Below are 22,481 nucleotides of genomic sequence, written 5' to 3'. Positions count from 1 at the left end.
TTGGTTTGCGGAATGGAATGTAATGAAAATTTGAATGAAAAGAATGAAGAAATCAAGTGATAAATTTAATTCCATTCCTACCCAAATCCATTCTGTTCCTATCTACCAGACCTGCAATTAATGTTTCAAAGAGTTCACTGTGTGATTGGGATCTCTTATCAGGGTGGAGAAGACTGTTGCTGCAATAGGACAATCACATCCTGGTGCGCAGATGATTCAGAGCTCCTCTGCTTCAATACTTGCCTCTCCTGATCAAAACCTGAAGATGAATAGCATTTCTCAGGCTCGTGGGAGAGATGATAGTGGTGTGAGCCATAGCTTATTGAAAAACGAGACTGTTGGCCGGAAATCCTTTGCTTTGCAAGATAAGGTAATTTTCATTCTCAATCTTACATCAAGTTCTAGTGTAGCAAGAGGTGTTTGATCCATTTGCACGAACTTGACCCGAAGTCAACCATGGTTGAATCCTTAGCTTTATGCTCGATGATTAAGGGAATAAAACCAAGTATTTATGTTCATTTTTGGCGTGCCTGCACAAGGGTGGTAGGAGGACTCTGAACAATCAAGGCTATATGCGTTGTTTAATTTTTTATTGATCTAAATTCTTTGGACACAAACACAGGGCTACAAAATTTCATTTTGAAGACTAGAAAAAGCTAGTTGGAGTGGGCTAAAAATTTTAAATTCTCTATAAGTGGTCAATTCTCAAATAGAAATTACATTAACACAATGTTCTTTAGTCACATTAAATATTTTTCAGATATTTGCTTAAATAGCTATATATATAAGGAGGTTATGCATTTATAAACCTGGGTCGGGCTGGACAGCTGGACCAGGTTTGACTGGAACTGGTGACTTAACCGGTATGTACGCATGAGAGAACTGGATCTGAACTAAACCAGGTTCAACTCAGCCAACTTGGTGCAACTCGGCTTAAACTGGCTGAACCTGATGAGTCAGGTGAGTTGATTCTGTTTCAAAATTGTTTGGAAATGTAGGAAGTGGAAAGAGGTGGGGCTTGAACCTTGATCACTCAGTGGAGGGGAGGAAGACTAACCTGGTGGACAGGATTCTGGTCGTGTAATATTGCATATTATATTTAACCCACTGGTTCATCCAACCTGACTTACACAGTTAGTTTACTGGATCGATCACCTGTTTGGGTTTTAAAACCATATGGTCAAGTATTCTTGTCACTAGTGTAACATCCAATATAGAAATATTAGCTGCCTGTATTGTCACCTATGAAGTGTTTTGTATAATATTTTTCTAGGGGATTGATCTTTTGATTTTGTCTGTAGGTATTAAGTGGCAAAATTAAGGATGTGTTTATCTATGGGAAACAGTTTTCCTTTTTCATTTTAGTTTTCCAAAAATTACAAAAAATTCAGCTAATATATTTTTTCATTTTTTACAACATTTGTATGAAATAAATGAGCAACATTAAACAATTTTGGCACTATTTGCTTGTGTAAATAGTTTTATTTTTCATTTCTAATTTTTCACATAATTATGAAAATGCCACTCTCTTTTCCAAATTTCCAAATTTATATGAAAAAGGTTGGAAAACGTATTTTCACTATTTTTTTTAGATTTCTAACTCTTACTTTGCTTATGCAAGTATAGAACTTGGATCTTGGACTTTAGTTTGTGTGGATTAGATAGAGTTTCTTCTAAATCCACACAAATCCAAACTCAATCCTCAAAATCCATAATTCCAAATATTACTGTTGTGCAAATGAATGCGCAGCGGAAACAAACGATTTTGTAATGCAGTAACTAACAATGAATTATACAGAAAACACAATTACCCAGACTATATGAAAGCAATAAAAATAATTACACAAAAAATTACGTGGTTCGACAATACCTACATTCACGGGAGCAAACGACAGTGATTTTTCACTATCTTTTGTCGAAAAGACATGGATTACAACATAAAACATGTATATATAATCTTTCCGGAGGTTTTCCCCCTGAAACCCAACCTATCCAACTTCCCAATTCAAAATTCGAAAACCAGCGCTGAGTAACCGAGCAAAATCGTTGACGGTTTTAGGCATACTGTCGACGGTTTAATGTCGAGACCAAACAGTCGATATAACACTACAAATCCGTCAACTATTTCTTCTACGCCTGAACAAAATTGTCTACCGTTTCAGGCAAACGGTCGCCAATTTCTTCCTGCAAGCCAACTTCTCTATTAATGTCCTAATTTCTCACACAGCCAGTCCTAAGCCCGGGTAAAGGAGGAGGGTTGCGTTAGATAGCTGACAAGCAGCGTAAAATTTGTCAGATCACTATGATATGAATTCTTACCGAATATTTGTTGAGGTGTCCCCTATGAGCGACGTGTTGCACTTGTACCACCCGGGTGTAGCGAAAAGGGGGCAAGGGTGGGATAGGTCATCTCCCCGAAGTGATGCGCTGTGTCGACGTCTGGGTACGGTGTCAAATATGTAAGGGTTCCTGCATCATTATGGACGTGGATAAGTAAAGACGTTAGTTTAGGAAACTAGGATTAGATTAGCAACAACTTGGAATATAGGGACACTTACGGGTAAGAGCATGGAAATTGTGGACACAATGATAAGAAGAAGAATTAATATAATTTACCTTCAAGAAACTAAGTGGGTGGAGGAGAAAACTAGAGAAATTAATAAATCAGGATTTAAACTTTGGTACACTGGGAAAGAAAAACATAAGAATGGAGTAAAAATTATTATAGACAAAAACTTAAAAGATAGCGTTGTTAATGTAAATAGAGTTGGGGATAGAACTATAAAAATCAAGATGGTATTAGGACAAAAGTTAATAAATATCATTAGTATTTATGCTCCTCAAGTGCTTAGGAAAAAATCTTAAGAGACAATTTTGGGAAGATATGAATAGGTATTATACAAGGCATACCAGGGATTGAGAAATCTGAATGGACATGTTGGAAGTGATAATAAAAATTATGAAAGGATACATAGAGGATATGGATATGGAGATACAAATGAGCTTGGGGAGATGATCTTAGACTTCGCTATGTCATGATTTTAATATAATGAATACTTGTTTTAAGAAGAGAGAAGAACACTTAATAACCTTTAAAAGTGGACAAAATAGAAGTCAAATAGGTTTTTTTTTTTTTAACTAGGAGAGTAGATCGTTTATCATGCAAGGAATGTAAAGTTATTTCAGGTGAAAGCCTAACCAAATAACATAGTCTTAGTATTAGATATATACATTAAAAAATGGAAGAAAAATGATAAAATAAACCAGTGTAAGAGAACTAGATGGTGGAATCTAAAAGGAGAAAATATAATAAAATTTAAAGATAAAATGATCAAAGATAGGGATTGAACTATAGAGGATGAGATAGATACAAATACTCTTTACAGTAGATTAGCTAGCTCTATCAAAAAATAGCAAAAGATATTTTAGGTGAATCAAGGGGAGGATTCTCGAATAGCAAAGAAAGTTGGTAGTGGGATAATGATGTACAAAAAGCCATAAAGACAAAAAGAATTTGTTATAAAACGTGGCAAAAATGTAGAAATAGGGATAACTTTGAAAAATATAAGGAGGCAATAAAAGATGCAGAAAAGGCCGTTAGTGAAGCTAAATATAGATCATTTAGTAGTTTGTATGATAGATTAGATACAAAAGAAGAGGAAAGAGATATATTTAAACTTGCTAAAGTTAGAGAAAAGAAAAGTAAGGACTTAGGAAATGTAAAATGTATAAAAAGTGAGAATGATATTGTCTTGGTTAAGAACGAAGACACTAAAGAAAGATGGCGAAATTACTTTAGTAAGTTGTTTAATGAAAACCAAATAGAAGGCTTAAATTTAGAATTGTCAATGAGGAAAAGACTAAAAATATGAGATTTATTCGCAAAATTAGAGTTAACGAAGTTAAGTTTGCACTAAAAAAGATGAAAAATGGGTAAACTATGGGACTATATAACATCCCAATTGAAGTTTGGAAATGCTTAGGTGATAACGAAATTATATGGTTAACTAATTTATTTAATACAATTATAAAAATTAATAAAATGTCAGATGAATGGAGAAAAAACACTCTAACACCTATATACAAAAATAAAATAGATATTCAAAATTGTAATAACTATCGTGGATTTAAACTTATGAGTCATACGATGAAACTATGGGAAAGAGTAGTTGAACAAAAATTAAGGTTAGAAACGAAGGTCTCAGAAAATCAATTTGGTTTTATGTCTGGGAGATCTACCATGGAAGCTATATATCTTTTAAGAAGATTAAAGGAAAAATTTAGGGAAAAGAAGAGGAACTTGCATATGATATTTTATTGACCTTGAGAAAACATATGATAAGATACTTAGGGAAGTTCTATGGTGGGTTTTAGAAAAAAAAAGGTGTATGTAGTAGGTATACTGATGTCATTAAGGATATGTACGATGAAGTAATGACTAGTGTAAAGACTATAGATAGAGAAATTAGAGAATTTCCAATCACCATAGGTGTACATCAAGGATTTGTTTTGAGTCCTTATCTTTTTGCTTTAGTGATGGACCAATAGACTAAGAATATTCAAAAGCAGGTTCCATGGTGTATGTTGCTTACAGATGATATTGTATTAATTGATGAAACTAGGGACGGAGTAGAGGCTGAGTTAGAATTGTGGAAAGAAACTTTGGAATAAGTAGAAATAAGATAGAATATATGAAATGTAATTTTAGTAATGATAGGAAGAATATTGGAGACAAAGGTAAACTTGATGATGAAGAAATAAATTGCTCTTATAGATTTCGATACCTTGGATCTATTATGCAAGTTGAAGGAAAAATTAAAGATGATGTAATGCATAGAGTTAAAGCAAGTTGGATAAAATGGAGAAGTGCTTCAAGTGTGCTCTGTGATTGTAGAATACCCTTAAAATTGAAAGAGAAGTTTTGTAGGACAACTATAAGACTAGTTATGTTATATGGATCGAAATGTTAAGCGACAAAGAAACATAATATCCAAAAAGTAAAAATTGCCGAGATGAGAATGCTTAGATAGATGAGTGGTATAACATTAAAAGATAAATTAAAGAATGAACATAGTCGCGGTAAGTTAGGTGTAGCTCTTATAGAATATAAGATAAGGGAGGGACGACTCAGATGGTATGAACACTTGCAACGTAGGCCACTTAGTGCACCAGAGAGGAAGAGTGAGTTAGTTACTGTGGGGGGTAGTAGAAGGGGTAGGGGTAGACCTAAAATGACTTTGAAGGAGATAGTGAGTAAGGATTTAATATCCCTCAATCTGTCAAAAGAATGGTCCATGATCGCATAAATTGGCGGAAAAGGATTCATATAGCCGACACCACCTAGTGGGACTTAAGGCTTGGTTTTTGTTGTTTGTTGTTGTTGTTGTTTTCTTCGTACATGTGTTCCACTTTACATATGAGCCACATATAACAACAATCTCCACCTTGGCAAATATACACCCATTAGGAGAAAATTGAAAACATAACCCGCAGCTCCACTTGAGACAATAGTTTGGGACCACTTCCCGTCTAGCAACTGGAGACATTAAGCAAATCCAAGTAATGCTCGAAATTATCCGTGGTAACATGTTTTGTCAAGATATCTGCTACATTCTCAAAAGTGTGAACTTTCTCAAGCACAAGTTCACCAGAAGAAATCAATTCCCAAATCCTGTGAAGCCTTACATCTATGTGCTTGGTTCTCGAATGATACACTTGGTTCTTTGCCAAATAGATGGTAATCTATCACAATGCAGCTGAACTCCACCTTACTAAATACCCAGCTCTTAGACCAATCCTGTAAGCCACAATGTTTCCTTAGTAGCTCTGGCGACTGTCATATACTCCGACTCAGTTGTTGATAGTGCAACCAGAGACTGTACCATGAACCTCAAACAAATAGACCCTCCCACAAGGGTAAACAAATACCCTATTGTAGACCTCTTGTCATCCAAGTTCCCTACATAATCTGTATCCACAAATGCTACAACTGATGGATCACTATATTACCTGCCAAACATGATGCCATAGTGTGAAGTATCCCACAAGTATCTGAAAATCCACTTGACAACATTCTAATGCTGTATATTTGGATTTGAAAGCAACTTACTTACCGCACTGACAATTTGTGCTAGATCCATTTTTGTACATACCATAGCATACATTAAACACCTTACTGCACTAGCATAGGGGACCTTTGATATGTCATGAATATCAGCATCCATCTTTGGGCACTGGGTGGTAGACAATTTCAAATGATTCGACAACGGTGTACTTGTCGGTTTTGCATTAACCATGATAAACCTCTCAAACACCTTCTCCACGTAGCTGTCATGAGATAACCACAATATTCTTGCAGCTCTCTTCTTGCGAATCTCCATTCTAAGAATCTTCTTGGCTGTACCCAAATATTTCATGTCAAATTCTATATTCAACAGTTTTCAACTGATTTATCTTAGTTTTATCCTTCGCAGCAATCAACATGTCATTAACATAAAGTAACAGAAAAATGAGTGAGCCGTCCTCAAGACTCTTCACATAAATGCAGCAATCATACTCACACCTTCTGTAGCCAAGTCGGATCATGTAGGAGTCAAAACCATTTGTAACGCCCCGAACCCGAAGCTGGGGTCCGGAGTGTTATTTAAAATAAATCTCTGATACCATATAATAAAACAGCGAAAGATCTCCATAACAATTACTAGAATAACTAAAATATCCTAATATAACTTTAAATCCATCCCAGTATGTCAATGAAGTTCCCAACTCATCAAAACCTAAATAAAATATCAATAGTATCTTTAATATCAATTTAATACATCCTTAGGAATTTCAAGATAAACCACAAATAACAAATTTAATAATTAATCTAAACTACTATTTCTAACCTCACCTATGCTTCCGCTGTGCTACTTCGATTAAAATGACGAGAATCGAAGTTAGGATCCTGTGGTGGTGTCCGATCGTCAATTTGCCTGAAGATTTGAGAGAAATTGAGGAGAGAAAGAGCTTACCTCATCCCAGGAGTGGTGCCTACGATGCCCTAATCACGAATCCACTCTAGTTAAAATATTGGTGGCTGAGAATGGAATCCAGAGGTATTTTCCGTTTTTCGATCGGTGCACGTTTGGTCGAGAAAATCGAGGGGAGAGAGAGAGAAGGCGTGAGGAGAGAGAGTGAGATTGCTGGGCGCCTCTCTGCTTATTTCCTGAGGATGATATATATATACACACACACACACACACATTACTTAATTCATAATTTTATATGTATACTTATATATCCATCATATCATTTATTTAATTACTTTAATTAAATAAATAAACAATTAATTTAATTTAATTTAACTTAACTTAATTTTTTTTCCAGGTTACTACATTCTTCCTCATAAAAATTTCATCTTCGAAATTTGCTAATTAATCATTTTACGTAACCCTAAAATTACTTGACCATCATCATACCACAAATTCATTATACCCCACAAATATGCATAAATGTGTTACTTAACATTCAAATCTTCAATTAAAAACATCAAGCACTCAATTTGACCACAAACCGTCAAATCACAACACCTAAATTACCAAGATTCTCATTCAAAGACTTTTCTCTACAAATCAACCAACCTAACCTTCGAGTTCAAATTTCAAGTTCCAGACTCTTCGCTCGGAAACTTCACCGTCGATGGATTTACCATGATTTTCTGAAACTTACGATTGATTCAAAAAATCACAGACGACCATCAAGGGGTTTTTGCCTCCAGGCCACGAAACAAAACTCAAAATTTCCTACCAATATCCTAATCTATCCGTTCCTATCCTCGTCATAACTTGAACCTATACTTTGGTATTAATCCACCCTAGCGTCTGCAGAACCTAACAACCTAAAGCTCTGATACCACTTTTACGCCCCGAACCCGAAACTGGGGATCCGGTGTGTTATTTAAAATAAATCTCTAATACCATACAATAAAACAGCGGAAGATCTCCATAACAATTACCAGAGTAACTAAAATATCCCAATATAACATTGAATTCATCCCAATATCTCAATGAAGTTCCCAACTCATCAAAACCTAAATAAAATATCAATAATATTTTAATATCAATTTAATACATCCTTAGGAATTTCAAGATAAACCACAAATAACAAATTTAATAATTAATCTAAACTACTATTTCTAACCCCACCCACGCTTCCGCTGCGCTACTCCGATTAAAAAAACGAGGATCAAAGCTAGAATCTTGTGGTGGTGTCCGATCATTAATTTGGATGAAGATTTGAGAGAAATTGAGGAGAGAGAGAGAGAGAGAGAAAGAGTTTACCTTTTCTTGGAGTGGTGCCTATGATGCCTTAATCACAAATCCACTCCGGTTAAAATGTTGGTGGTCGAGAATGGAACCTAGGAGTATCTTTCGTTTTTCAATCGGCGCACGTTTGACTGAGGAAATCGAGGAGAGAGAGAGAGAGGGCGTGAGGAGAGAGAGTGACATTACTGGGCGCCTCTCTGCTTATTTCTTCCTTAGGAAGATTTAGTATATATATATATATATACACACACACATTACTTAATCCATATTTTTATATGTATACTTATATATCCATCATATCATTTATTTAATTACTTTAATTAAATAATTAATTAAAAAAATTTAATTTAACTTAAATATTTTTTTTTGGGTAACTACATCCCCCCTCCTTATAAAAATTTTTTCCTCAAAATTTTCTAATCAATCATTTTACGTAACCCTAAAATTACCTGACCATCATCCTACCACAAATTTAATTTACTCCACAGATATGCATAAATATGTTACTCAACATTCAAATCTTCAATTAAAAACATCAAGCACCCAACTTGACCATAAACCATAAAATCACAACACCTAAATTACCATGATTCTCGTTCAAAGACTTTTCTCTACAAATCAACCAACATAACATTCGAGTTCAAATTTTAAGTTCCAATCTCTCCGCTTGAAAACATCACCGTCAATAGATTTACCATGATTTTTTGAAACTCGCTACTGATTCAAAAAATCGCAAAAGACCATCAAGGGGTTTCTGCCTCCAGATCACGAAACAAAACTCAAAATTTCCTACCAGTATCCTAATCTACCCGTTCCTATCTTTGTCCTAACTCGAACCTATACTCTAGTATTAATCCGCTCTAGAGTCTGCAGAACCTAACAACCTAAAGTTTTAGTACCACTTGTTACGCCCCGAATCCGAAATTAGGGTCCGGAGTGTTATTTAAAATAAATCTCTGATACCATATAATAAAATAGCGGAAGATCTCCATAACAATTACCAGAGTAACTAAAATATCCCGATATAACATTAAATCTATCCCAGTATCTCAATGAAGTTCCCAACTCATCAAAACTTAAATAAAATATCAATAATATCTTTAATATCAATTTAATACATCCTTAGGAATTTCAAGATAAACCACAAATAACAAATTTAATAATTAATTTAAACTACTATTTCTAACCCCGCCCATGCTTTCGCTGCATTACTCCAATTAAAATGATGAGGATCGAAGTTAGGATCTTGTGGTGGTATTCAATCGTCAATTTAGCTGAAGATTTGAGAGAAATTGAGGAGAGAGAGAGAGAGAGGGTGTGAGGAGAGAGTGAGATTGCTAGGTGCTTCTCTGCTTATTTCCTAAGGAAGATTTCTTCCTCATGAAGATTTAGTGTGTATATATATATATATATATTAGTACAACTTAATAATATTATATTTTATATATATACACACACATTACTTAATCCATATTTTTATATGTATACTTATATATCCATCATATCATTTATTTAATTACTTTAATTAATTAATTAATTAATTTTAATTTAACTTAAATTTTTTTTTCCCGAGTTACTACATTGTTTGTACCACTGCCTCAAAGATTGCTTCAACCTGATTTTTTCAATTTACAAACCAAGTGCTCTTGTTCGGTTGACTAAATCCTTTTGGCTGTACCATGTAAATCAACTCTTCCAAATCATCATGGAGAAACGCTATCCTTACGTCCATTTGCTCCAAATGCTTATTGTAATGCACCACCAATCCCAGCACTACTTTGATGGAAGTGTGTATGACCACAGGGGAGAAGATCTCTTCATAATCAACTCCTTTCCTCAGTGAGTAATCCTTTGCTACTAACTGAGCCTTGAACTTCTCTCATTTTTCGGATACCGCTTCGTTCTTCCTAAACACCCACTTGCATCCTATCGCCCTCTTCTCTTCTAGAAGCCCCACCAACTATCATGTCTTGTTCTTATGCAATGACTCCATCTCCTCCACCATAGCACCTATCCATCTACTTTTCTCTTAGCTGTGTACCGGCTCTTCAAAAGTAGTAGGATTCTTGCAACTAGTAATAAATGCATAAGACACCAGATCATCAAATCCATACCTAAGCGGTGACCTGATTGTGTGTCTGAGTCTGTGTATAACTATATTGTGATCCTGCTGGTCTCCTGAGTTAAAACTTCCTACATTCTGAACACTATCATCTCTGCCCTGAGTCTTTAACTCTACCTGCACTACATGCTCATTTTTGCTATAGTTTTCTAGCTCTCGTTTCTCTTCTTCTTCCTCCTAAGTATGCTGCAACATGACTTTCTCATGAACAACCACGTCTCTCCCGATCACCACATTGTTTTCCTTTGGATCCCATAACTTGAACTCTTTCACACCTTTCTGATACCCTAGAAAAATGCAACGTTTATACATTGCATCAAGTTTAGATCTCTCCTCACTAGAAATGTGCACATAGACTGGACATCCAAATACTCAAATTAGAGTAGTCTACCATATTACTTATCCATACCTCCTCTGCAACTTTCCCATCTAGTGATGCCCTTAGTGATCGGTTAACCAAGAAACACGTCATATTCACTGCCTCGGTCCAGAAGTTCTTAGTAAGCCTTGCATTCAACTTGAGACACCGAGTCCTTTCAGCTAGAGTTCGGTTCATTCTTTGCGCCACACCATTCTGTTGTAATGTCTTGTGTACTGTAAAATGTCTTGTTATGTTATGCTACTCGCACAACTATGTGAAGCTCAAATATGTGTCCTTAGTTCCATTGTCTGACCTGAGACACTTAATCTTTCTCCCGGTTTGGTTTTCCACCTCAGCTTTCCACAATTTTAACTCGGAAAACGTCTCTGACTTGTGTCACATGAAGTACACCCAGACCTTTTGTGAGTAGTCATCGATAAAGCTCACGAAGTACATATATCCACACCATGATGCTACCCTCACCGGTCCCCAAACATCTGAATGAATGTAGTCAAGGATACCCTCCGTCTTGTGTGTGGCTAACTTGAATTATATCCTGTTATGTTTTTTAAGAACACAATACCTGTAGAAATTTAGCTTGCATGTTTTGACACCCTTCAAAAGATTTCTCTTATGAAGGTCCATCATTTCACGCTCACCCATATACCCTAACCGCATATGCCACAAAACAATATTATTTGACTCCGAATTTGCAGCTGCAACTCCACCTACAACTATGGTATACAACCGCTAATTTTTGTCCATCACTACACACTTTCATTACTCCACTTTCAAACTGGTAACTAAATTTGTTACAATCCAAAGTGCCCAATGAAATTAAATTCTTTTGTAGATTCGAAATGTGCCTAACATCACATAATGTTCTCATAACACCATCATATATTTTAATTCTTGTATTTCCTATTCCAACAAATTTGCATGAAGCATCATTTCCCATTAGAAGAGAACCAGAATTTACTGACCTGTAGATGCTAAACCAATCTTTATTTGGTGTCATGTGATAAGAACACGCCGAATCTAGGATCCAAGAATCCATGAGGCAATATAAACCCAATAAAAAAAAAAAAACATATCACCATCACTGCTCTCTAAGCCTCCTTCTTCGACTACATTCACCGATTTGGACAAACCCTCTTGATTTTCTACATTCTCCTTCTTCCTTTTCTGGACACTACGATTTTATGTGCCTTTTTTTTCCGCACTTAAAACATCATATGCCCTTCTTCTTGGACTGAGACCGAGATTTATAATTACTCGATCCACTTCGAAACTTGCTTCTCCCACGCTCCTGGTTACCCTTCACCACAAGCCCTTCACCTTGTGAAATCTCATCGCTAGTCTTCTTCCTTTGATGAAAGCCTAGCGGAGCGCTTGTAACCTTTTCCAAATTTAGGATTTCTTTTCCCTATGTCGGAGTTGTAACCAGATGTTCATACGTATGAGATGCAGGTAGAGAATTCAGTAGCATCAACGCCTTGTCTTCTTCCTTGAACTTCACATCAACTCGCATCAAATCACTTATTATCTAATTGAATACATTGATGTGTTGGTTCAAATCGAAACCCTCCGCCATCTTGAGTCAATACAATTTCTGCTTAAGATATAACTTGTTCGTTAAAGACTTGGACATATACCGACTTTTCAGTTTCTGCCAAACTACTGTCAGAGATTCTTCATCCATGACGTGATACAACACGTCATCAGCTAGACAAAGTTTGATGGTCGCCACAACCTTCACTTTCTACTTGTTTCGTCCATGCCTTTCGGTTGACTTCCGTATAATATCTTCACCATACCTTACTGCACTAATAAATTTTTAACCCTCTTCCGCCATAGTTCGAAATTTCCCATTCCTTTGAACTTAACAACATCGAACTTTGTAAAAGAAATTTCAAAAGCCATTATAACCTAATGCTCTTATGCCAATTTGTTGCGCAAATGAATGCGCAGTGTAAGCAAACGATATTACAATGCAGTAACCAACGATGAATTATACAGAAAACACAATCACTCAAATTATATGAAAGCAATAAAAATAATGACACGAAGTATTACGTGGTTCGGCAATGCCTACATCCACGGGAGCAAACGGCAGTGATTTTTCACTATCTTCTGTCAAAAAGACATGGATTACAACATACAACATATAAATATAATCCTTTCGGAGATTTTCCCCTCGAAACCCAACCTATCCAACTTCCCAATTCAAAATTCGAAAACCAATGTTGAGTAACCGAGCAAAACCGTTGACGGTTTTAGACATATTGTCGACGGTTTAATGCTAAGACCAAATAGTTGATATAACAGTACAAATCCATCAACTATTTCTTCTGCACCTTAACAAAACCGTTGCCGGTTTCTTCCTACAGGTCGGTTTCTCTATTTTTCTACCATGTTTTCTTCATACATGTGTTCCACTCAACATATGAGCCACATATAACAACAATTACCTTATATAAATTTTGGAAAATTGAAAAATAAATTCTTTTTTTTGTTTTTTAATTGTTGTGAAATCTAGAAATAAAAAATGAAAAATTATTTTGCTCATTTAAACGAACTCTTTAATTTTTTTTTTTAAATGCAAATCTTGGAAAAAAAAAAGTTAAATTTTTATAATTTTTTGGAAACTAAAAATTATTAGATGGAAAATATTTTTCACAACTAAACGGGTCAGAAACTTTTAGAGAAAACGAAAAAGAGTAGATAATGCAAATTATGTTATTACTGGTATCGGAGCTGTCTTTGAATGGTCACTCCAGAGATAGAAGAAATTTGTGAATATTTAGATGCATGGGGATTTCAGGTCTTTCTCTAGGGCTGATTGTACGAATTGGGTTGTTCTAAAGGCAAATTTTTCTGTTCTCACAGTCACATAGTATCCTGCCTCTCCCTTGACGAATTATGTTTGAAAAACTGAGGCCAGTTCACAGGTGGAAAACAGGTTTCATTTTTCATTTTTTAATTTGTATAAGGATTACAAAAGCATCTAATTTTCAATCTTTCATTGTTTGTATAGAAAAGAAGAAAAAAGGTAAAAAGATATGTTCTACAAATGTTGAAACTGGAAAACAAGGAGACATTTTTTGTTATTTTTTAGAAAACTGAAAATGTAAAATAGAACTGTTTTCCACTACTGAAGAGGCCCCAAGGTTCTTTTCCAAGGTGAGTACTTCTGTTTGGTTGGCAGTCCTTAAGGACTCATCTTATTCCACATTGCTCTGCCGCGTGGAATGTGGATTATACTTTTTGGTTTGTTTGACCAGTGTAGTTTATTCAAATTTGTTGGATGGTTTTCTACTTTTAGGGGTTTAGGAAGGATGAGGGGGTGAAGATTTTATGGAGTTGTGCTATGTTTTCTGTTAACTTCGGTGGTTTTATTTATTTATTTATTTATCCTCAATACCTGAGCTGGCTGTCTGAAGACTGAACTCATTTTCTCTTTTTGTTTAAAGAAATAGCATTTGTAGTTTCTTATTCAGCATTAGGTTTATCATTTTGTTCCATATTGAATACTTCTACTTGATTCATTTCCCATTTTATTCTAAACGAGGAAAAGAGAATTTCTTTGGAATTTTTTACCCTTTTTTTTTTTTAACAGTTGGCTTGGATCTTTTGTCTCCATAGCCAAATCGATGATGCTCTTTCCACTTGTACCCAAACTATTCATCTCTCCAAATATAATGTACCTTTCCAAATCCAGCTTTGACTGACCATGTTGAGTATTAAGTTTTCTAGGGTGGTTTCATTTTACAATGGAGTTGTCCCAATATGTTTCTTCTCAGTGTGATTTACTGCCTGCTTACTCGAGGTTTCATGGTTATTGTAGCTTTGGTCCATATATGCAGCTGGTAATACAGTGCCCATCCCATTCTTGCGGGCAACTGACATATCCCCAATTGCTCTTTTGTCTGACAATGGGCTGGGGGGTAGACAGCGGGATAATAGTGGAACAATAGCTGCAGAAGCAGTGCAGGAGCTTTTTACGGGTGATGGGCAGTCTAAGAAGGGGCGAAGGGGTCAAAATGAGGTTCAGTCTCTCTCTCTCTCTACAACTGTGTGAGAACATATGCAGGTTTCCTTGGGTTTTTACATTTTCTGCTATTTGATTTGCTGCAGATGCCCCTTCCTTCAAGTGTGTACCAGAGACTCACTTCAAGTTCAACGCTACTGAATCTAGCACAGGCTTTAGCTTACCACAAAATGTATTACTATTTATCTGTTATGTTATTCTGCAGTTGACTGGCCGGCAGTTTACCATTCTTGGAAAACTCAATGCAATAAATTATTGAACAAGCTTGAATTTCTGTTCATGTCCTTAATACTACCGAACCTGTTTAGTTATTTGAATTACAAGGGTTTTTGGGATCAGGACCTGTGTCTCAATCATGGGTAGCTAATTCATTGCTCTATATTTTAACCATCTATTATTTTTTGTTTATCGTTGGTTTCCATTTGTGGCAGGTGTTACGAAGAGATGCCACTCCAGGACATGCAAGCAGCACATGAGCAACAGACTATTCAGAACCTTTGTGATACACTTCGGACTATTCTTCGGTTATAGATGGTCATTCTCAGCGGGAAATGTATTTTATTCGATGTATGATTTTGATACCTTGTCCTTTTTTAGCTTTGATTTGTAAAGCTTTGGGAAGAGGGAAGGCTCTTCGGCACTGTATATCGTGTACATAATGTCATTTTGCTACAGCACTGAATGAACAAAAATTCGTTAATTTGAACTGAATTACCTACTTAAACTGATTCGTAATTGATCTGTACATTAAATGAATTGAATATGATTTAATTTATTTTTATTTGCCTCTAAATGAGTTGGTTAGCGGAGTCAAGATTTCGTCCGAACAATACCGACCTATCTGTCAATAATTAATATCTAAATTTATTGATAATTTTATGCCCATGTTTACTAGGCATTAATTCAATTAGCATAAGGTTTATTGGTCAAGTTCTAGCCTTACATTGCACGGCTCTTGGTCCATTCTATGCCTACATTTAAATTCAAGTTTAAATATTCAATGGTTCTTGTGATAGAAAAACAGAAGCTCTTACATTTATGATTTTAAAAATAAAAAAGTTATAATTTTGAAATTGGTTTTTAAATGTTTAATAATTATTAATTATAATTTTAAAAATGATTTTAGTTATTATGTAATAAAATAAATTATTTATAGAACAGTAAAAATAAATAAATAGGAGTGAGAATGATGGATTATTTGTCATTTGTCATGAATTATTTTGATTGAATCTTTATAATATTTGTAAGTTAATCGAATTGTAATATTTTCTTTCAATAATTCATCAAATTCATCATGAACCGATTTGATTTGCTTTGCCAGTTTTACTGGGATTTAAAGGTTAACAGAACGGGCAATTTGAATTTCTTTGCACCCTTTTCTTTGCCCCGTTGCTACAGCAATTTGTGGGCAACAGTTTTCATTTACCTTTCGAGTTTTACGTTAAAAGTGTTTGTATTATTTTCAATTTTTATCATTTGCATAGAAAAATTGAAAAACTTTTTATACAAATATTTAAATCTTTTTAAAAAAATGACATTTTTATAATTCATTAGAATTTTGAAAAGGAAAAATATAACTATGTTATGAGTGAGCTGGTCCTAAACTTTTACCACTTGTGCTAAAATATATTAATCCTTTTATAATTTTTACCTATTCAAAGCAATAATTTTTATTGTTATAGCTAATTTTGGTATCCACCCTTTATTTCTTAAAATACTTTTAACAAGTCTGTTGAATAATGAATAATGTAATACCAAAATATATTAATTAATTTGCAATCAATTATGAATAACAAATAAATATATTCTAAGACATTTTAATTTTACATTTTATTGTCATTATTTTTAGACATTTTAAATAAATTATAATTTTTAGTTAAATTTGTTAGTCTCTATTCAACAATTTACTATAAATCATACTGTTATAATGAGAAATGTCACAAACATAGCAAACAAAAATAAAAGATGAAACTAATTCATTAATTACATAAAAATATAACATGAACAATTATACATACATCACTTGTTTTCACATATAATGCAAGATTGTTGCAACATTCATTAATTACATAAAAATATAACATGAACAATTATACATACATCACTTGTTTTCACATATAATGCAAGATTGTTGCAACATTTTCGGGGAGAGTCCCTAAAATGCATGATTTTAAACCCTCATCTACCTTTGTTTATCTTTACTTTATTATGTACTTACCCATTGTTATAATTGTTCGGAGCTATGTAAGGGTTTGTTGGTCTTTTCAGGAAAAACAAGTTAAAACCAAAGAGTTAGGCATACGAGAAGTTAAAGGAGAATTTGGAGTCCACAAAGCTCAATTCAGATGTTTAGCCAAGTTCCGAATCACTAGGAGAAAAGAATACTATGTTCGACCAAGTGGTGCGACTAGCAACACAAGGAGCGACTTAGTCATCATCTGCAGACTCCAAGGTTTTAGAATGAAGAAGAATTGCTGCAAGGATCGACCAAGTCTTCGACCAAGTGGCTCTCAAGAAGCGACCACGTCAAGATACTGAAGCATACTGAAGCCAAAACTACCGAGAGTGTCGACGAAGTGTTTGACTAGAGAGACCATGAGGGGCGACTATGTCGAGTTCTTGAGATTTCCTGAAGTTGGTGATACTACAAGTCTTGACCATCAACTCGACTAACAAGCCCCTATGGAGCAACTCAGTCAAAAGTGCTAAAGATTCAAGTCCCTGTTTTCGTGTGAGTCTTAACCAAGGTGTAATCAAGGGAAGCATAGGAGTGACTTGGTCGACAGCAACAATCTTCTGCGCGAGCTTTCCTACAAACTTTACTAAACTGAAAATCAAACCTTGAAAACCCTGGAGCCTATAAATATTCACTACGAACATGAGTTCTGGGTTCCTTTTTGGCCAATTCTGGGTTAGTGATAGAACATCATTGAGAACCACGATAGAGTAGTTTTACTTGCTTTCCTTTACATTCCTACTGTGGTTCTCTTTTGTATTTATGATCGTTAGTGACAGAGGAATCCGTTTGTAATAAGAAACCATTTTTCCTGCTTTCCTTTACATGCTTTGATTTACTGCTTTGATGTTGATGAAGTCTTGCATGATAGGATAAGCACTACTATAGTCTTAACCAGATAGAAGTATTTGGCTATGGAACCGCGGAGGTGCTCGTATGATCGTTGAAACAGGGTATACTCCAGTTCCCGACCGTGCTCCGGACGGTTGGTGCACCCTTGCTACCCTGTGCCCTCGAATGACTCTCTCCCGCTTGCTACCCTATAGCTAGTTGAGCGTAGTTAGAGGCACGACATCCTGAGTCTAATTCATGTATGAGCATTACTTTGTAGGAGTAGGGTTAACTTAGATTTTATATGATTTCCAGTAGTTGTTAGAAAACACCCATTGAAAAATACCATCTTTTTCACTTTCTTTTACACGAGGCAATAATAGACAAATTGAGGAAAGGTTTATAACTACACAGTTTAGTCCCTATAGATCGACACACAACTTTCCCACTTTCTATTGAGCTTGGGATTGTTAGGTAGTATAAATTTTATTTTTGGTAGTTAAGGACCCAAGCCTTGCCGAGCTTACCAAATTTTGGCGCGGTTGTTGGGGACTAGGGTATAGCTATTAGCCAATTTCTCATCTAGTATATTGTTTCTTTGTTTGTAAGTATTTTTGTTTTTGTTTTTGTTTTTTTTTTTTTTGGTTTATATATTGAAGTCTTGAATCTCTGTGCCTAAATTGTGTATGTTTGGTTTGCGTTCTTTAGAACCAGGGTTGATTCCCATAGACCCCGAGATTAAGAAATCTTGTACGTCCCTTGGGAAGCCAACCTTGAGTCCTGAGTTTGCCGAGTGGTGTGAACCAAAAGTTATGGCCAAACAAAACCTGCCAGTTCCTGCTGATCAAATCCCGAAACACCAAGCTCCCGGCCTACCTATGGTGGGAGAGCAACCCCTTCGGTCTCTTAGGGTCTACTTTGTAGCTAATGCATACACTTCGTCATCTTGCATCCAATTCTTAGATATTCAGGCAGCACAATTCAAGATAAAGACTTCTATCATCTCGATGCTACCCACCTTTCATAGGAATTCTATAGAAAATTCTTACCAGCATCTGGATGAGTTCTTGGAGATTTGTTCCACCATTTGTATACCCAATTTTAGCGATGACGCTCTCCATGTTAGGCTCTTTCCGTTCTCTTTGAAGGATAAAACCAAATATTTTCTAAAGAAGTACTTCCTAATTGAGAAGACTAATCAGTTTTAGAGAGCCATCACGAGTTTTTTAAAGATGGATGGCAAACTTTTCTTTGAGATCTAGGAGCGTTTTAGGGACTTACTCTGTAAATTCCCTCATCATCAGGTTTTTAAATGGCAATTGGTCCAAACTTTCTATGAAAGGTTGGCCAAGTGAGATAGCTCAATTGTAGATACATCATGTGGAGGTATTTTCCTCGCTAAGCATGAGAATAAGGGTTGGGTTCTCTTTAAGAACCTAATTGAGAACTCTCAGCAGCACACTATTGCTACTCATAGACCGTCCGCACCATCCATTTCAAAACCTAGGGGAGTTTATGAGTTGGCCTCAAGCCACTGCCTAGCACCTACCCTGCACACAATCATTCAAAAGCTAGATCGGTTATTGTCCTTAAGACGGCAATCACAACCTGCGGCGTGTGCAGAGGTGTGCGCCATCTACTCAAACCCTTCACACACCTGTTATGATTGCCCACACATGCTTTCCCAGCCTGAGTTTGTGCAGGAAGAAGTAAAAGTTACCCACAATTGGTATAATAGGCCGTCAAACGATCCTTACTCCAACACGTACAATCCTGGGTGGAAACAACACTCTAACTTCTCCTCGAGGCCACAAGCTTTGGGGTTTCAAGCCCAAAGATCTCAACAAAGCCCTAATCCTCCACCTACCCACCCATGCCCAAATTCTCAAAATCGTCCTATTTTTGCTCTTGAAACTTTATCCTCTCAACATCCTTCTCCTCCTTAACTCGAATATAACAAATCTTTCTAGGAGACAGTGTTGAGAACCCTTAAGGGCATTGAAGCTAATAACCACGTCGATAGGTAATTAATCCACTCTAACTCTCAGTCTATCGCTAAGCTAGAAGCCTCAATGGGCCAACTAGCTACTTCTTTGAATCGACGGGATAAGAGTAAATTCCCAAAGCAGCCTCCAGTGTACCCTAAAGGTCCACATGGAGTAGAATGTGAATTGGACACAGGCCCCTCATCGTTTCATGAGTAGGCTCAGGCGGTGACCACTCTTCGAAGTGGTAGGGTAGTGGAGAAGTTGAAAAAGAGCATGAGTAAGGAGATGATGATAAAAAAACTCGAAGGTTCCATGCCCTTTGCGGGAAAAGCAAAGCCACATTATATCCCCCCAATTCCATACTCAGTAGCCCTTCAGGCACATTCCAAACCAAAGAAGGAAGAAATTGAGGAATCCAAATTGGACACCCTCAGGTAATCAAAGATCAATCTTCCTCTCTTAGATGCCATTAAGCGAGTGCATGCTTACGCTAAGTTTCTCAAGGATCTATGCACCTACAAGCATAAATCTAAGGTGCATCTTAACAAAGGAGTTAAAAAGACTAAGAATATGAACTTAATTCTTCTATGTTCTATTCTCCCCAAACTTAAGGACCCCGATGCTGCCACCAACTCGTGTGTAATCGAAGAGTGCACTATCGATAGGGTCCTCTTGGATTTGGGAGCAAGTGTGAACATACTTCTTTACTCGGTCTATGAGAAATTTGGTTTAGGAGAACTGCAGCCTACCCTAGTCACCTTACGTTTTTCCAACCAATCCGTCAAAAAGCCCCGGGGTATTGAAGAGGATGTCCTAGTAAAGGTTGATAAGTTCTTTTATCCTATTGATTTCCTGGTTTTAGATATGAAACCTACCGATCCAATGCAGTAATCGGGTTTGATCCTTCTGGGTAGACCATTTTTAGCCATAACTAATGCAAGCATCCAATGTAAAACCAGTGTTATGTACATATCATTTGGTAACATGAAAGGTTGAACGTGTTCCGCAACCCCCGAAAACCACCTGATGATATTCCATTTGAGGATATAGACATGATTGATGGCGATGTCAAGAAGGAAACCTCTTGGACTCTTTTGAATGCTTCCTCTAAGAATACACCTCCAATTGATTAGCCTTCTACTTCAGGATTAGAGGGTCCATGTGCACACACCTCTACTATTATTGAATCGGCCTCTAACCTAGAAAAAAAAAAGGCCCTAGAAGGCTAGGTTTGAAAATCTTCTGACTCTCTCTAGTGTTCCAGCACATCCTTCTATTTAGCTCCCACCATCACTTGAGTTAAGGCCTCTACCAACTTCTTTTAACTATGTTTTCTTAGGCCCCCAAGAGACCCTATCTGTTATTATATCATCCATCTTAGAAGGTTCATAGGAGTCTAGGCTCATTTATGTTTTGAAAAAACATATGAAAGCCATAAGGTGGTCGGTGGCTGACCTCACGGGTATAGATCCATCTGTCTACATGCATCAAATTCACCTTGAACCGAATGCTAAACCCATTCTTGAGATGCAATGGAGGTTTAATAGCAATATGAAGGAAGTGGTTTTGAAGGAAGTGGTCAAACTATTAGATGCAGGGATCATATTTTCCGTCTTAGATAGAGAATTTGTGAGCCTTAAGCAAGTGGTTCCCAACAAATTTGTGATCACTATTGTTGAAAATGAAAAGGGTGAAGGTATACCCACGCATGTCACTAATGGGTGGGGTGTGTGTATTGATTATCCAAAACTCAACAACCTCACTTAGAAAGACCACTTCTCATTGTCATTCATCGATCAAATATTGGAGAGATTAGTAGGGCAAAATTTCCATTGCTTCTTGGATGGCTATTCAGGATATAATCAGGTCATAGTCCATTCAAATGATCAGGAGAAGACTACCTTCACCTGCCCACTTGGAATCTTTGCATATAGGAGGATGCCCTTTGGGCTATGCAATGCACCAATGACATTTCAAAGGTGCATGCTAGCCATCTTTTCCGACATGGTTAAAAAATTCCTTGAGGTATTTATGGATGATTTCTCTATGTTCGGACCCTCCTTTGATGCATGCCTCGAAAACTTGTCCAAGGTCATTGAGCGATGTGTTGAGGCGAATTTAGTGTTGAGTTGGGAAAAGAGCCATTTTATGGTTCAAGAGGGCATTGTGTTGGGGCACATCGTCTCCTCTAGGGGGATTGAAGTAGATAGGCCAAGATAGAGTTTATCTCCAAGCTTCCTCCTCCTACTTCTGCAAAGCAAGTGCGGTCATTCCTTGGGAATGTTGGTTTTTACTGGCGGTTCATTAAAGATTTCAGCAAAATTTCCCGGTCCTTGACCAACTTGTTACTCAAGGATGCACCCTTTAAGTTTGACGAACATTGTCTTATTGCATTTGAAACTCTCAGGACGTTGCTCTCCTCTGCCCCTATAATGTAGCCACCCGATTGGGCTCTTTCATTCGAAATCATATGCGAAGCATCAGACTATGCTGTAGGTGTTGTGTTGGGACAATGGGTGGACAAGTTACCCCATGTGATTTACTATGCTAATAAGACTCTTCAAGGAGCAAAATTGAACTATACCA

General features: G+C 36.3%; 1 protein-coding gene and 1 non-coding gene across 2 annotated transcripts in view; one reads left to right on the top strand and one right to left on the bottom strand.

Annotated features, from left to right (window-relative positions):
• LOC131153384 (serine/threonine-protein kinase 1) overlaps nucleotides 1–15,551 on the top strand; it is an 86,482-nt gene extending 70,931 nt beyond the window's left edge. The window contains exons 15-18 of the mRNA XM_058105657.1: nucleotides 163–370; nucleotides 14,637–14,837; nucleotides 14,927–15,012; nucleotides 15,272–15,551. Coding sequence (XP_057961640.1) covers nucleotides 163–370; nucleotides 14,637–14,837; nucleotides 14,927–15,012; nucleotides 15,272–15,371 — 595 coding nt within the window. The 3' untranslated portion in view covers nucleotides 15,372–15,551. The remainder of the gene's footprint in view (nucleotides 1–162; nucleotides 371–14,636; nucleotides 14,838–14,926; nucleotides 15,013–15,271) is intronic.
• Nucleotides 15,552–19,107: 3,556 nt separating this feature from the next.
• Nucleotides 19,108–19,213, bottom strand: LOC131154656 (small nucleolar RNA R71). Its single transcript, XR_009136572.1, has one exon. It is a non-coding gene; the product is annotated as a small nucleolar RNA R71 (small nucleolar RNA).
• Between the last annotated feature and the right edge of the window lie 3,268 nt (nucleotides 19,214–22,481).

The sequence above is a fragment of the Malania oleifera genome, chromosome 4 (assembly GCF_029873635.1).
Source record: "Malania oleifera isolate guangnan ecotype guangnan chromosome 4, ASM2987363v1, whole genome shotgun sequence".
Classification (NCBI taxonomy): Eukaryota; Viridiplantae; Streptophyta; class Magnoliopsida; order Santalales; family Ximeniaceae; genus Malania; species Malania oleifera.
Note: the sequence above shows the minus strand (reverse complement) of the source record. Positions and strands in the feature narration are given on the sequence as shown.